At 39.5% G+C, this 16,023-nt stretch overlaps 2 protein-coding genes across 3 annotated transcripts in view; one reads left to right on the top strand and one right to left on the bottom strand.

Moving 5' to 3' along the window:
• Nucleotides 1-16,023, bottom strand: part of LOC129764307 (sodium-dependent transporter bedraggled) — a 289,063-nt gene that overhangs the window by 69,612 nt on the left and 203,428 nt on the right. The window lies entirely within an intron of this gene.
• Nucleotides 3,463-7,330, top strand: LOC129764309 (probable cytochrome P450 9f2). The gene is made up of 2 exons (XM_055763270.1): nucleotides 3,463-3,881; nucleotides 3,943-7,330. The coding sequence occupies exons 1-2, from the start codon at nucleotides 3,667-3,669 to the stop codon at nucleotides 5,369-5,371; spliced, it is 1,644 nt and encodes a 547-aa protein (XP_055619245.1). The 5' UTR covers nucleotides 3,463-3,666; the 3' UTR covers nucleotides 5,372-7,330.

The raw sequence follows: 16,023 nt of genomic DNA on the forward strand, positions 1-16,023 counted from the left end.
CATGCTCAATTAGTCAAAAAAACAGCGAACGGTAAAATGAATATCCTGAAGTCTATTACAGGAAGTTTATCCTCTGGACACAGAGAAACATTGCTGAAAATTATCAATGTCTGGTTGATCCCCCAAATTCTCCACGGAGTAGGCATCTTCAGCCGTGGTGGGGACAGAGTACTCAACGCCATTGAACCCATCTACACCAAAGCAATAAAGCTGGCAACAGGAGCCTTCATCACGAGTCCCACTTCTGCCGTCATGGCGGAAAGTGGCCATCTACCTTTCAAATACCTTGTGACAAGAATTATCACAGGTAAAGCCATCCGACAACTTTCACTTCCTGACAATGACCCCCATGTACCATTAGTAATTCGAGCTAAAAACTGGTTCAAAGACCTCACAAATCAGGACCTTCCAGATATATGCGCACTTTCAACTGCCACGGGAAGAAAATGGAACGTAAAACCGCCGAACGTAAATCTTGATCTTCTCAAGTCTGTCCGTGCGGGAGACCCTCCACCAAAAGTGAAAGCCTGCTTCAATCAACTCACGGCAACACACTTCAAATTCGAACACCAGGTCTACACAGACGGTTCTGTTAACTCCGATGGAGTTGGGCGTGGAATTTTCGAGAACAGATACACCGGTAGCTTTTCTCTTCCACCGCAATGCTCCATCTTCAGTGCGGAAGCTTTTGCTCTACTAATAGCTACACAAGAGTGTACCCATAATCACCTTCCTACGGTAATTTTCTCCGATTCAGCTAGCTGTCTTCAAGACCTGCTTAGTGAAAACAGTAGACACCCATGGATAATACAGACAGAACAGGCTGCTTCAGAAAAAAACGTCTCCTACTGTTGGGTTCCTGGTCATTCCGGAATCCTCGGAAACACAGCCGCAGACAAACTGGCCGGTAAGGGTAGCAAAATAGAACCACCAGTTATACCCTGTCCTCGAACTGATATAGCTCGCTGGGTCAAACAGCAAATTCGCGAAAGCTGGAACATAGGCTGGTTAAATAGCCCTCCCACCCATCTCCATCAAATCAAAAATACCACGCTTCCTTGGTTTGATCAAAACAACAGCAAAGAAATACGGGTGCTAACCCGTCTTCGAATTGGACACACTTTTTTCACACACTCACACCTAATGAAGAAAACCGAAAGACCACTTTGCGCATGTAACTCAGCCCAAGTTTCAGTTAGGCATCTTCTACTAGAATGCCAACACACCAAAGATGCTCGTGCCCGACACAATATAGGTCAGAGTCTCCGAGACACTCTCAGTAGAGACGAGACACAGGAAACCAATTTGATTGCGTTTCTGAAAGAAACCGGCTTCTTTGGTAAAATCTAAAATACACTCTTATTTCAGTTAGTCACTTCACCGCCGCGTATGCATATACATGTAGATATAAGTAAATAAAATGTATATATATGTATGCATGTACATGCGCATGCATGCACAGGTTTATGTACAAAATTACAAATCTAACAAAAATGGCGTATGTCTGTGTATGCATCTATAAACATATAACATACAAAAATATTAAAACAAATAAAAATATATAAACATAAACATCTTCCATATATAACTCACAAATTAACTTTTCCAGCATATGCAGCAGTACTACATAATCAAACAGTATACCTTTTAAACATATTATTGTTTTGTTTACTAAATTCTAACCACACTAATTCATACTTATCCAGCATTTTACTAACACCATTAAAATTCAACTACATTTATAAATCATCCAACATCACATCATTCCTTCCCACTCTATCTCACCCCTTTTCCTTACTGTAGTTTGAAATGGTTACGGTTAGCTCGCTTGGATAGTCAGCAATACATTTAATTCTAATCAGTCGCTATTCATTCAAAAATACAACAAAATATATAAAGCAATAGCAAAAATGTGTAATGCAATGGTTTTGTATCACAACCACACATACAAATCTTTCTGATATCATATGAATGTGGGCACGGGTCAAATGACTCGTTGCAGTAGTTAGAGCAGATCACATATATTTCTCAGTAATTAAAATTACGAGAGTGCGGTAAACACTGAAAAATACATTCGATGTATGTTTTAAGAAAAGTAGTGTAGGCAAATGACGTTGTGACAATGTAATTTGCAAGAAAATTTTGACTAAAAGCTGAAAAAGGGTCATTTGATCCCTCGTGGTCGGTTTAGTGTTAAATGAAAATTACGTTTTAATTGATCTAAAGATTCTAGAAATCCAAAATTTCTAAATGCCAAAAAACTATTTTAATTTAAAAAAAATTATTTTCGATTGTTTTTTTTTTGTAATTTGTCACGGTACACCATAAAAGACGCACTTTGAGTATTTTCTCAAATTATCATTTCCAAGCATTCCCCATTTATTAAGAATTGCGTGAAAAAAGAAAAACTATGTTTTTTGCTACAGCCCTTATAGTAAACCATATAGAGATTCAGGAAACTTGCCTCATTTTCTAATTTGGTACACTATACAATATTTTCCATATCGCTGGTGATAAGATTTCTTCTTACTAACACATGAAAATAATACAACTATAGATTTAAGAAAAATAAAAAAAAAATATTAACAGATATTTTTGTACCGTGCAGTTCTCGGAATTCTTCGAAAAAATCACAAATTTCAATGAAACATATAAGAACATATTTGAATATAATTAAAACCAATACTGGGTCTCGAAATTCTAAAAAACCAAATTTGGAGATACATATATATATATATTTTTGTACTGCGCAACACTGTTAAAATTCAGAAAAAAAATCATGTATATCTAGAAAAGGCGTAAAAAGAAGCTATTGAGAGTGGTGTGCTAAAATATGAACGTTTTTCATCATAAATCATATGATGAACCACATAGGGACTCAAAAAGAGGAGCTAAAATGTCTTTTATGGTACGCTTTACAATATTTTTCGTTGAGCTGGTGATTTGTTTTGGGGGCACTTTTTATTCCCTTACCCAGCCAACCCGTTTAATTCGTTGATAAGATAGAAACCGAAAAAGGTCAGCTTTGCAAATTAACCGTAAAAGGCGTTGAATTCAATTGAATTCTAAAAGTGTTTTCGTCCAGTTTGGCAATCAACTTTTATTTGATATTATTTTTCTATTCACAATTAACATCCGAAACTTAAACAATTATTCATAAGGAGTTTATTCTGTGAGATAATATTTTCCAGTTTGGTTATAAATTTTTGAACACGCTAAGGATTAACGATGAAACGAGAATGATGAAATATATTCAATGAATTACTAAAGGTTCTTACACTTGAGTTTAACTCATTAGAAGACGCATACCAGAACGCTATAATATCTTAAGTTTTCCGTGGGAGTACCTCGCCTCCTGCAAACCAAACCGAATCATATTCAACGAGCGATTCTAATCGCATCCTCGAATACATTAACTCAGATTCGCGCGTGTACACACACGCGTAGCGCTTCGGAGAGAAGAGGCGAATAATCGCCATTCAACTCCATAAAAATAAATATCGAAATCGGTCACCATTCGATGTGCTGCATTCTCTGGAGAAGGACGCTTGTGTACAGAAAATCTATCGGTGAGATAAGCTTACAGCTAATCTATTTATCGAGTGATAAAATTCCGGTCCCATCGATAAGTAAGCTCTCAAGGTGGGAGTCACAAAGTTTGAAACGATGTTCGAATTGGATCTGCTGACGGCGGCTGCCATCGGTGCCATCATTTTGCTGCTCTACCACTACGTAGCGAAACAGTATGAGTACTTCCTGACGAAACCGGTACCATGCATCAAGCCAACGTTCGGATTCGGTAGCACCGCTCCGTTGATGTTCCGTAATGTGGATGTGGGTGCGTTCATCAGCAAGCTCTATTACGCCTTTCCGGATTTTAAGTAAGCTATTTTGAAAACAAAATTTTCGAACGGAATTGTAAAATTAAATACTTCACATTAGGATTACCGGATTCTACGACCTTATGAAGCCGGTTTATCTGGTGCGTGATCTGGAGGTGATCAAGAAGATCACTGTGAAAGATTTCGACTACTTTACAGACCATACACCAAACATAAGTCTCAAGAACGAGGAGGACGGGGACGACGGAACCGACGGGGATGACGGAGGGCGTTTGTTTGCAAACTCTCTGTTTGCGCTGCGCGGCCAGAAGTGGAGAGATATGCGGGCGACGCTGAGTCCGGCCTTTACTGGGAGCAAGATGAGACACATGTTCGGGCTGGTGGCTGAATGTGGCCAATCGATGGTGGAATTCTTCACTTCAGAGACAAAAGCTGGAAGAACGTTGGAGTACGAGATGAAGGATGTGTTTTCGCGGTTTGGAAACGATGTTATCGCTTCGGTGGCGTTCGGAATTAAGGTTGATTCACTGCGCGAGCGCGAGAATGAGTTCTTCATGAACGGCAAACAAATGCTGAATTTCCAATCGTTTATGGTGATAGTGAAATTTCTTCTGCTTAGATCCATGCCACGGCTAGCGCAAAAGTTGAAAATAGATTTTGTGGATGGAAAAGCTACAAAATATTTTATGAGCGTGATCAAGGATAACATGAAACAGCGGGGAGCGCACGGGATCGTGCGAAACGATATGATCCAAATGTTAATAGAAGCTCGAGAAGGTGCACTTAAACATCAGAAAGATGAACAGCAGACGAAAGACGCCGGATTTGCGACGGTGGAGGAATCGAACATAGGGAAACTGACGCACTCGAGAGAGTGGACCGATAACGAACTTATAGCCCAATGTTTCCTCTTTTTCCTGGCAGGTTTCGATACCTTGTCAAGCTGCTTGTCCTTTTTGACCTATGAATTGGCGCTTAACCCGGATATTCAGAAGCGTCTGTACGAGGAAGTGCTGCAAATCGACCAATCGCTGAACGGTAAACCACTTACCTACGATTCGCTGCAAAAAATGCAATACATGGATATGGTCGTATCGGAATCCCTTCGCAAGTGGCCTCCATCCATTGTTTCCGACCGGTACTGCGGCAAAGATTATCATTACTCAGATGGCGCCGACGCACGTTTTGTCATCGAGAAAGGTCTTACGCTGTGGATTCCAACGCTGGCGATCCACCGGGATCCCAAGCACTATCACAATCCCGACCAGTTCGATCCGGAACGCTTCAGCGAAGAGAACCGATCGAGTATCAACACCGGCGCCTATATTCCGTTTGGTGTGGGCCCACGAAACTGCATCGGATCGCGACTGGCACTGATGGAGGTCAAATCTATTATCTACTATTTGCTGAAGGACTTCAGCATGGAACCAACCGAGAAGACCCAGATTCCGCTGCAACTGTCGAAGAAGGGAGGATTCTCTTTGCTTTCTGAAAAGGGCATTTGGTTGGAGCTGAAACCGAGAAAATGAAGCGTTTGGAGGCATATTGTCTCGACGAATTGTAAATTCTATAAAACGTCTTAGTTGGTATATGTATTTTGCTAAATTTGTGATCGTTCTTAATTCGGCGTGAAATTCATTTCAATTCTTTTGTTCGAAATTTTCAGTATGTCAGTGCGTTGTCAAAACTTGTTTGTGCTGGGAAAAAACATTTTTATACAACGGATTTATAGTATAGTATTAGGGTAAATGATCTTGGTTTGTCCAGTCGAAAATATGATAATGGTTTGCCCACTTTTTTGAATGCTCTAATTCAGCGCTCCTGTGTCAAATAAGGCCTTCGAATGTTTCGAAACATATAAATGAAATTGCCTTTTACATGATTTATAGTAGTTTGATAGTATATTTTTACGAAATCACATGTTTTAAAGGATTATAAAATACACCTTCTATTTGTGTCAATGCGCCCCTCATTCGAGCTAATTTTTAATCGATCACCAGATGATTATTTGGCACGTATTCAGACCTTTTCTGGATTACAACACTTATAAATATTGTAAACATCATGCTTGCTCACCATTTGTATCGGATTTACATAGCTAAACCATTAAATTAACGCATTTTGATGAACTCAATTCTGATCATGAGTTGTCCAATTCAATAATGTTGTTTTGTCCACATGATTTCTATGGCAACCGCTTGGCGCGCCGCAGTTTGTTTATGTTTGTTTATGGTGTGCTTCGCGCATAGCAGAAGTATGGTTTTTCTGTGTTGATTGTGTTGAGGTGAACACTTCTAAAATGCCCAAGAAAAGGCAATATTCTGAAGAAAGCCTAAATTATGAATGAATCAGTATGATGACAGTAAACTCAAGCAATGCTAAATGCAACATCTAATTGTGAATTCGAATGTTTTCATTCAAAAATGGAGATTTCTAAAAACGGACAAACCATGATCATTTTTTTGGGCAAACCATGATCAGAGGTGGTCAAACCATGATCATAATTCTTCTTTAAGGAAAATCGTTAAAAAACATAAAAATTTGAATAATTTTAACACCTTATGGTAGTATTAGCAACTAGAGACTTGGGGCTTTTCAACAAACCCAAACTCGTATCGATTATGTGTGATTTTCATGAAGAAAAATCGATTTGCATTTACTAGTTGCGTAAAAACACCCCAAATTGGACAAACCAAGATCATTTACCCTATATTTAATTTTATACTACTTTATATTTTTTACAAACATGATTTAATTTATTCCATGAGCTGAAAATATATGCTCGAACGACAAACATATCAGAACACTCATGTAGGTATATGTCGTAGAGAATATCAGCCATCGTTCGTAGAATATTCGATTGATAATTCTATATAATGTATAGATGTCATGTATAAAATAGCGAACAACAGCTGTATTTATTTGTTACAAAATATGAATCCCTATGTCCAAACTATTGAAAAAAAAAGTCACAGGAAGGTTGTGTCCGAAACACGACCGTATGGTTGACGTAGGATTCCGTTAGGCTATCTGTTGATTTTGAATATTTTTGAAGAATTACATCGTTAAACTCTTTAATAATGATTTGGTGGCTCTGAAAAGGGCCGTTTTGTTTGATTGTTGGGTATTGTTTGTTCAATCCACCAGTGTTTACCGAGTTATGATGACAGAAGGATGGTTGGATGGTGCGTATCAGATGAAAAAAAAACCGAAGTAGAACGAGATATGATGAAAACCGCCCTATGTGATCCTAGACGAGATGCCTCCTGTATTATGTATGGATGAACTGAAGAAAAAAACTCACAAATGTAATATAAAATAATTACCAATACCGACCACAATTATCACTTTTTCTCATCAGTAAAAATATGTTACTTTAATATAGAGAAAACATATTTGAAATGGAAAAGGTAATTTTCATTTATAATTTTTAATTTCTGAGTGTTTATTTGACCCAATGAGAATTTTAATTGTCACTTTTCCTAATAACGGGTGTTAAATAAAAAATGAGATTTTTTTCAATCACATATAAATTTTTTTTCTTTTTCATCGATTTCAGTATTTTTTATTAATTTTTTTTTATTAATTCGTTTATTTTTACAGGCTCAGTTACTTAAGTTTAAAGGAGCCGAATTCTTAAATATATTTTTAAAACTATATATATATATATATATATATATAAACAATTTTCTTACATCTATGATTAGTAAGGTGGAAAACCGATTACTCGCGGTGTACTCGAGTTTAGAAGGGTGACATATTTTTAGGAGAAGGATGGGATATAAGGAAATTGTTACAATGTTGATGAGCACTCAATTCTTAAATCTATTCGTATATCTATAGTTTATTTACATTTCAACTTATTCTACTATTTATAGCAAGGGGACGAATTACCCGCAAAGGAAGGAAAGGAGGGTATAAGGATGTAGGGACAATCACACACGAAGATCTATAGCTTTAAGGAAAACATATATATGGGACATGTAATCAAGGTCTAACCGAGCCAACACATCTCTCACCGGCACATTGGGCTGTCTTCCTCGGGCCCGAAGGGAGTTTTCTAAATTCGATCTGGCGACCAGATACACCTCGCACGACCAAACAACGTGCTCGATGTCGTGATAACCTTGGCCACAAACGCAGAGATTGCTGCTGGCAAGATTGAAACGGAAGAGTAGTGCATCTAACGAACAGTGATTGGACATGAGTCGGGATTTTTTATTAATAACATAATGTATTTTCTTCAAAAAAATGTCAATGAATGTTTGAGTAAGGGCCGTTGTTCAGTCCACCGCTCAACGCAGCGCACTGAAAGTAAGACCGACAGGATGGCAGAGGAAGGAACGCAACGAAAGGACGATCGCGAGGACACAAACACCAACATACGCCCCACCCGTGGGAGAGTGCATTGCGAGCGCAAGCAAATTGCACTGCGTGCAGGGAGGAGGACTTGAATTTCAACCGCTAACTTGGAAGGAAGCTTATTTTGGTCTGCTAAAGTTATTTGAAGCAAGAAACTAAAAAGAATGTTTGAACTTGTTAAATATTGTAAATTTGGTGTAAATAAAATGTGTACAAAGGAATAAGTGACTTATTTGCTACCAACCGATTAATCCCTCATTCGGTCCGTGGTATAGTTTTTGGTTTTGGATTGGTCCTTAACAGGACCAAAGAAGCGAATGGAATTTTCCATTTGCTTCGCATCGCACGGGGCACTGGGCCGCTCGGAATCATTTCCGTGGAAACGCATTCTCTCCTAAGTAGCATAACTGCTACTTTGGTTGAGATTGCCATATTCGTTGACCTTGCGTGTCAGCCGCATGGGCGGCTGTGGAAAAGTTTGGTTCGAACACGCACAAACATGATCGCAGCAAAATACAGTCCACTGCTTGGTGAAACAACGTCCGTAGTCTGTTGTTCGACGCAACTTTGTCGCGATGCTCTCACAAGAACGTTGTACGGTTCTACGAAACGCATTTCCAGCAAGGAAAAAAGTTCACGGTGGCACATTTTAAAGAAAAAAATGTACCTGTCAGTACGGTATATCGTATCCTGGGTTCCCTGAACGTAAAGTGGAAGGTCGGAAGTGGTCGTCCGGTGACGATAATGACGAAGCTGAGGAAGACATCGTTAAAGAAGCTGTTTGACAACAAGGACGCAACCAGCCTGCGTGACGCCGGTCGGAAATATGGCTGCTCCCACGTATTGATCCATCGGACCCTCAAGATGGAAGGAATCGTTTGCAGGAAGAAGACGAGGTCGCCGGAGTACACGGAGGAGCAGATTGAGACGGTTAAATCACAGTGTCGGTGGATGACCAAAAAATACCGCGGGACGTCTTTCGTTCTGGACGACGAAAGCTATTTTCCGCTGTCCAAAACGCATATTCCAGGGAATGATAATTACTACTCCAGCGACAAGTCATCCACACCGCCTGAAGTGAAATACAAGTTCAAGCACAAGTTTGAAAAAAAGGTTATGTTGTACATTGCCATTTCCGACCGGGGCATTTCAAAGCCTTGGTTTAAGCCGAGCGGTCTGGCAATCAACCAATAAATCTATCGAGAAGAGTGCCTCGATAAAATCCTGCTGCCGTTCCTGAACGAGCATCACGCGGATGGGAAGTACGTCTTCTGGCCGGACAAGGCGTCTTCCCATTACGCCAAGAAGACGCTGGTGTATCTTGAGGAGAAAAAGATACCGTTCGTGCCGAAAGATCGTAAGCCAACAAACTTGCCCCAGTGCCGCCTAATAGAGGATTTCTTTGGCTCACTCAGTGCCCTAGTGTATAAAAACAATTGGAGGGCCAAGGACACGAAGCAACTGACTACAAGAATTCGGAATTGTATTGTTGTGATTGAAAAAATTCTCATTTTTTATTTAACACCCATTATTTCTTCACTTTTTAAATTTTTCTCGCCGTATAAACTTTCCTTGGGTGAAAATCATCACAATAAAACAGACAGCTCAAACCAAACGACCCGTTCTCGAGCGGGAACACACCTTGGTTTTCATTTATGAAAATTAAAATAAATTCTCGCGTAACTTTTGGAAAGGTCCAATGTAACATTTTCGTCAACTCGAGAAAAACGAAGTTGAAGTTGTCATAAAAGTTATCGATCTTTATCGCTCCTCTCACCAACTAGCGATCAAGAATAGCTCTCCAAAACCAATCGTAGATGTTGTTCCGTGATTTGAGTTTAAATTTGATTCCAAGGAGCGAAAATGTTACATTGGACGTTTTGACTGCCCGCGTTTGCACATTGGACATATTACGTTGCACGATAAGAATTTGAAACTAACTACTAAACAACAATCCAAAAATCAGCATTTCGTTCTAAAGACAGATTATTATTGTTATCACCCGTTGAATTGAACTGAAATCGATAACAACTACTGTGAGAAACAAAAACTCAAAACGACCGAAGTACGACTTCGTGTTGTTCAGACTGCTTTGTTACTTCGGACGTTTCGGGCATCGGAGGAAAGTGGCGTCTGAAGTAACAGCCGGGTGCTTAAAATTCGAATCTGTACATTGGATATTTTTTGTATCGGCGATAAAAAGATGAAGAAAATAGATACGTGAACGATTGTTTTTGTAATGCATTCAATGATTGAAGACTAATAGCGTGCATCCATTAACTCGATTTGTTTACATTTGTTACATAGGACCTTTTCAAAAATTACGCGAGAATTGTTTCATTGTGTCATTTTTAACTCAACTGCTACCATGTACCGTAAGTGTAAACTTACACTTGTGCTAAATTTTTCACAGTACACAATCGGTCATTGATATGAAATTTTACGAAGCAACCAACATTAAAATTCCAAATTCTAATTTTATTTGCTAGAATTAATCGTATCATTCACCTTACTTGCAATATAAAAATGCCCCCGATTTGCATATATTTGAAATGCCGATCTCCCCCGGACATTTTGGTTTTGATATCTCTGTTAGGGAATACATTTCGGTAGGAACAAAAGTTCCCCCAACTTTAATGTATTTTCAGTGCCGATTTCCTCCAGGCAGCTTGGTTTTGATGTCTCTTTTAGAGAACGCATTTCGGTAGGAACAAAAGTTATCCCTACTTTCATACATTTGCAATGCCGATTTCCCCAGGCAGCTTGGTTTTGATGTCTCTGTTAGGGACCCGTCGCATGTGTCGTCAATTTCGACCAATCAGAAGTGGGTTTTTCCGTTAGAATAGGGGTTGAGATTTTTCAATTGTTCGATAATTAGTTTCATGACATATATTATTTTCTTCAATATAAAAAATTGTTGTGGAGTACCGAAATCGATTGACGCAAAAATTTCTTCGATCCATCATGAAATGACTGAGCAATAAGCGTTTGAAATTGTACAATTTTTACGATGTGCTCGTTTTTCGATTTTCAATTTACATTCCAATATGTTCCCGATAGACGTAATTCTACGTCAAAACCTTCACCTTGATTCAAACATACAAACATCGCAGAACCAACATTCATGATGTCAGTTTTGTTTTTGCCTACTTAGTCCGTTCGTTGTTTACGTTCTCAATATGATGATCGCGGAGCCGTTGAACAGCGTGTGAATGGAGTCAAATTTCAAATGTTCCCTTATACTAATGCATGAATCCGCTTCGCGGGAGTGTTCTACTGCGCCTACGCAAACTTACATGTTTGACGAGCGAATAAAGATGAACGAATGAAGATTAAAATTTGAGCCTGAACTGTTACATAAGACGAAATACACCGTGACGGTGTATACAAATCAATAATAATAAAGTAATGCATATTGCTTAAAAAAGTTATATGGAATTATAGCCTTCTCGGAGAAAATAATGCTCATTTGATTGTTTAGAAAATAACAAATTTCTTAGGACGAGTTTTAAGAGATTGTTGCACGACCTCAGATTGCAGTGAAACGTTGTGGGTGTAGATACATTGGTAATTTAATCCGTTTTATGCCAAGCGTTCGGAAAATCGAACAGCAACTTCGATAATTTTTAATGGCTTTGGAAAGCAACCATATGGTAAGGTTTTGGCATAAAATGATAGCTTAGTCTATTAGCTACCACCTACTATCAATTTAATTCAAATTTATATCACTTCATTGGGCATAAAAACCGGTTTAAAGCAACTATGTGCGGAAAGTATATAACCTCACATAACCTAACAAAAATAAAACCTTACCAAATTTAAAAATATGTAAACTTTTCTACAATATTACTTTGATAAAAGATCACACATTTTGAAGTAGGAAAAAAAAAACATTGGATTGAACCTCCTAGAGGAACAAAAGTGTAGGTTTTGGCCAGCCGGGGGCTCATTTATTGTTCATTCCATTCCTTTCATTCCTCATATTTATTAGACATCTCAGTCTTAATACTCAATTGCGGGTTCCAGTTTTCTAGGTTTTATAAGAAGCCATCTGTGTTTCGATTTAATTTGATTCTACAAAGAGATGTATATGTATCATAAAAACAAGATAGTAAGCAGATATTATGTAGGACTAGGTATTTATGCAAATGTTTCAATGTGATAAAACATCCGATGTTTACTATCATAAAATCAACATGTTCATAGTAACTAGAATCGAAGAACAGGTATATAAAGAAATGTGAATATTGTTGTTGAGCAGTCGAACGAGTTCTCGTTACAGCGATGACGCAAAAATAAGTGCAAAATATTATGCAAAAACATTTCATTTTATTTTTGCAGCACAAATCGACATGTGTATTGGAGCGTGATAATTGGTACCGAATCCTTAATATCAGATTATGAACGAGTACGGATTCAGTTTATACATTAATAATCCGTCACGATTAGAGTTCGATAAAGAGAACGCTCGATGATTCGCTGGCCTGATTGATATTGCAGAATTTTTTTTTCGGTTACCTCCTCAGGTTTCCCAAGAACAATTCTCCTCTGTCGCATTTGGAGTTCTATAAAGCGTACGCGTGATGAATAATAGAACATATAACCGCTCCGATTGGTTTTTGAGAAGTGCTGAACATATTGCTGTGTCGATTGGAAAAATTCTCTCGGTTACCCTCTCAGGTTTCCTAGAAATAACTCTAACCTGTTGCGATTGCATTTCCATTACAGCAGATCCAATCCATTTTACAGGTTTTCCTTCTCAGGATAACTAAAAATCTCTGTTGCGTATTGAGATACTGTCAACTCTCTCTAACTTGAAATCCAAGGGACCATCGAGTTATGGAGGGAAGAATGTTTGTAAAATCAATCGAAGGTGCCATGAAATCCATAGAGTTGGGGAAAATATCGAGATACAAAACATCGAGTTAGGGAGAGTTGACTGTATATGATTTTCAGAGTTTCGTTTTGTTGATAGTCGATAGTTAGCGTTCACATAATCACATCACTTACCACAGTGAATCCTGATTCTTAACACTTCCCATTAACAACAATCCCTTTCATGATATTCGCTAGGGAACCACGCTATAGAGGCGACCCTTCTATAGTGACTTTCAACACATTTCGGCTGGTTCGTCACTTTTACTTCCATTTTTGGAAGAGTGTCGGGAGTGAGAATTGAACTCGTGATCTCTGCGTGAGAGGTATGGATATTAAAGGGTGTGTCACATGAAATTGCATCACGGAAAAAACGCTGTAGAAATATAATTTTTAGGAATTATATCTTCAGCTTTCGCTTATAATCAGATAAGAGTGTATAGATCACGTTGGCCATGCTTCACTGTCAATTTTTCGTAAATTTGGAAAAATGTCGTCGAACGAAAAAGAACGTCGTGAATTAATCCTGTGCACTCATTTCGAGAATCCGGAGTTGTCACATCGGGATGTCGGTAAGATGCTGGGAATCGTCCAATCCACGGTCAGCAGAGTACTAAAACGATACTTCGAGAACCTAACCATCGACCGGAAGGTGAAGAACGGCAAAAATGAATGCTCCGTCAGTGAAAAAGATCACAAGCGCGTAGTTAAGCAGTTTAGACGTGATCCGAGAAGTTCGGTCCGGGATGTCGCCAATAAGCTGAATTTGTCAAGTTCATTCGTCCAGCGGACCAAGCAGCGGGAGGGCCTGCGTACATACAAGGTTCAGAAGGCTCCTAACCGCGACGAAAGGCAAAACATGGTGGGGAAGACGCGAGCCCGGAAGCTGTACACCGAAATGCTGACGAAGCCGCATTGCCTGGTAATGGACGACGAAACTTACGTCAAAGCGGACTTTCGTCAGCTGCCGGGCCTGTTGTTCTTCTCTGCAGAGGACAAATTCAGCGTTCCGGAGGAGATTCGCAAGCAGAAACTATCCAAGTTTGCCAAAAAGTAAATGGTGTGGCAAGCGATCTGCTCTTGCGGAAAGCGGAGGCGCCCCCTTCGTGATGACCGGCACGGTAAACGGGCAGGTTTACCTTAAGGAGTGCCTACAGAAGCGCTTACTACCACTATTGAAGCAGCACGAGGGCCCGACCATCTTCTGGCCGGATCTCGCTTCGTGCCACTATTCAAAGGACGTGTTGGAGTGGTACGAAGCCAACGGGGTCACCTTCGTGCCAAAGGAAATGAACCCGCCCAACGCGCCGGAGCTTCGCCCAATAGAGAAATATTGGGCGATTATGAAGCAGGCCCTCCGGAAGAACCCAAAAGTTGTCAAATCGGAGGCGGACTTCAAGAGAAAATGGATTTCTGTTAAAAAATAACTACAACCTGACGTTGTACAGAACCTTATGGAAGAAAATGCCAAAAGTTGTTTAATAGTTTTTATTTTACTGTATAAAATTTTCATAAGGATCGGTCTACTGGGCGAATTTCTACAGCGTTTTTTCCGTGATGCAATTTGATGTGACACACCCTTTACCACTACGCCAGATCGCCTTCGAGGGTTTTTTTTTCCCCTGTTGGATGTGAACCACTGCGTCCATTATTCTGAACTATTGTGGTATATCCCATTTTTTTTGTACTTCGCTTCAAGCTTACCTACTGCTTATTGATGAAGAAGTAGACTGAAAGCTATAGCGAGATAGGTGCCAATCAGGAATACTTTGTTTGATAAATTTTATAATCCTGATCGGCGACGCAGACCAAATTTCCTTGGGCTCCAGAATAGCCTTATCAAGGTGTTGAAGTCTGCGTCTAGTTAGAGCTCCACAATTACAAATCAAATGTTCCGAGGTTTCGCTTTCGGTATTACAAAAACGACAAATATAATCTTGCACTAAACCTATGTTTTTGAGATGGTATTTACTCGGACAGTGTCCTGTTATGAGGCCTGTGATTGTGCCTAAGTCTTTCTTATTAGGACTCAGCAATTGTTGAGTAATTTTAATACTCGGCGTGATAAATTTTTTTGACTGGTTAAGTTGTACCGCCAACCAGTTGGCTAACACTTCCCGGTCTTCCCAGTTCTTCAGCTCACCTTTCAACACACAGTCAGATATTCCACAGAATGGTTCTGGACCAGTGAAAGGTGAGCTTGAGCCGTTCATGACAAGTTCATCTGCTCGCTCCTTTCCCTCTATTCCACAATGGCCAGGAATCCAGTACAGTTGTACCGAACTTATCCGACTTAGTTGCCGTAAGAATGCATTCCCAGACAATTTTTGAGGAGCATTTAAAAGCATTTAGAGCTTTAAGTGCCGCTTGACTGTCTGAGAATATGCAGATGTTAGCATGTCTATATTTTCTTTTAAAGCAGACATTTGAGCATTCTATTATCGCAGCTATTTCTGCTTGAAAAACTGTTGGCCAGTTTTCCATAGCTACAGAGATTTTTGTTCTGGGACCATACACTCCAGCACCTGTTCTGATTCCCATTTTTGACCCATCAGTGTAGAACATGATTGAACCATTACGAACACTGGGACCGCCTTCATCCCATATTGAACGAGAAGGTTCGATTACACTGTATGGAATATCGTAGTTAGTCCTAGGTTCCATCCATCTGTGAGGATGGTCCTATGGGTAAGAGATTCAGGATGCTCAAGTGACCAATTTTGTCTCCGTCTAGTATTTTTTTCCATTGTTTAAGCTTTAGAGCGCTTTTCTTAGCCTCTAGCTGAACATGTTGGTTCAGGTTAATTGTGATATTATTGCCAAGGCAAGCCAAAATTCGTTCCTAGTTTTGAAGCCAAATGAGTGCAAATATGTTTTCGGCCATCTCGAATTATCGGCGATCGAAACACGTCGACCTTACGACGGGAAGGGGGTGGGGGCGACC

The sequence above is a fragment of the Toxorhynchites rutilus genome, chromosome 2 (assembly GCF_029784135.1).
Source record: "Toxorhynchites rutilus septentrionalis strain SRP chromosome 2, ASM2978413v1, whole genome shotgun sequence".
NCBI classification, from domain to species: domain Eukaryota; kingdom Metazoa; phylum Arthropoda; class Insecta; order Diptera; family Culicidae; genus Toxorhynchites; species Toxorhynchites rutilus.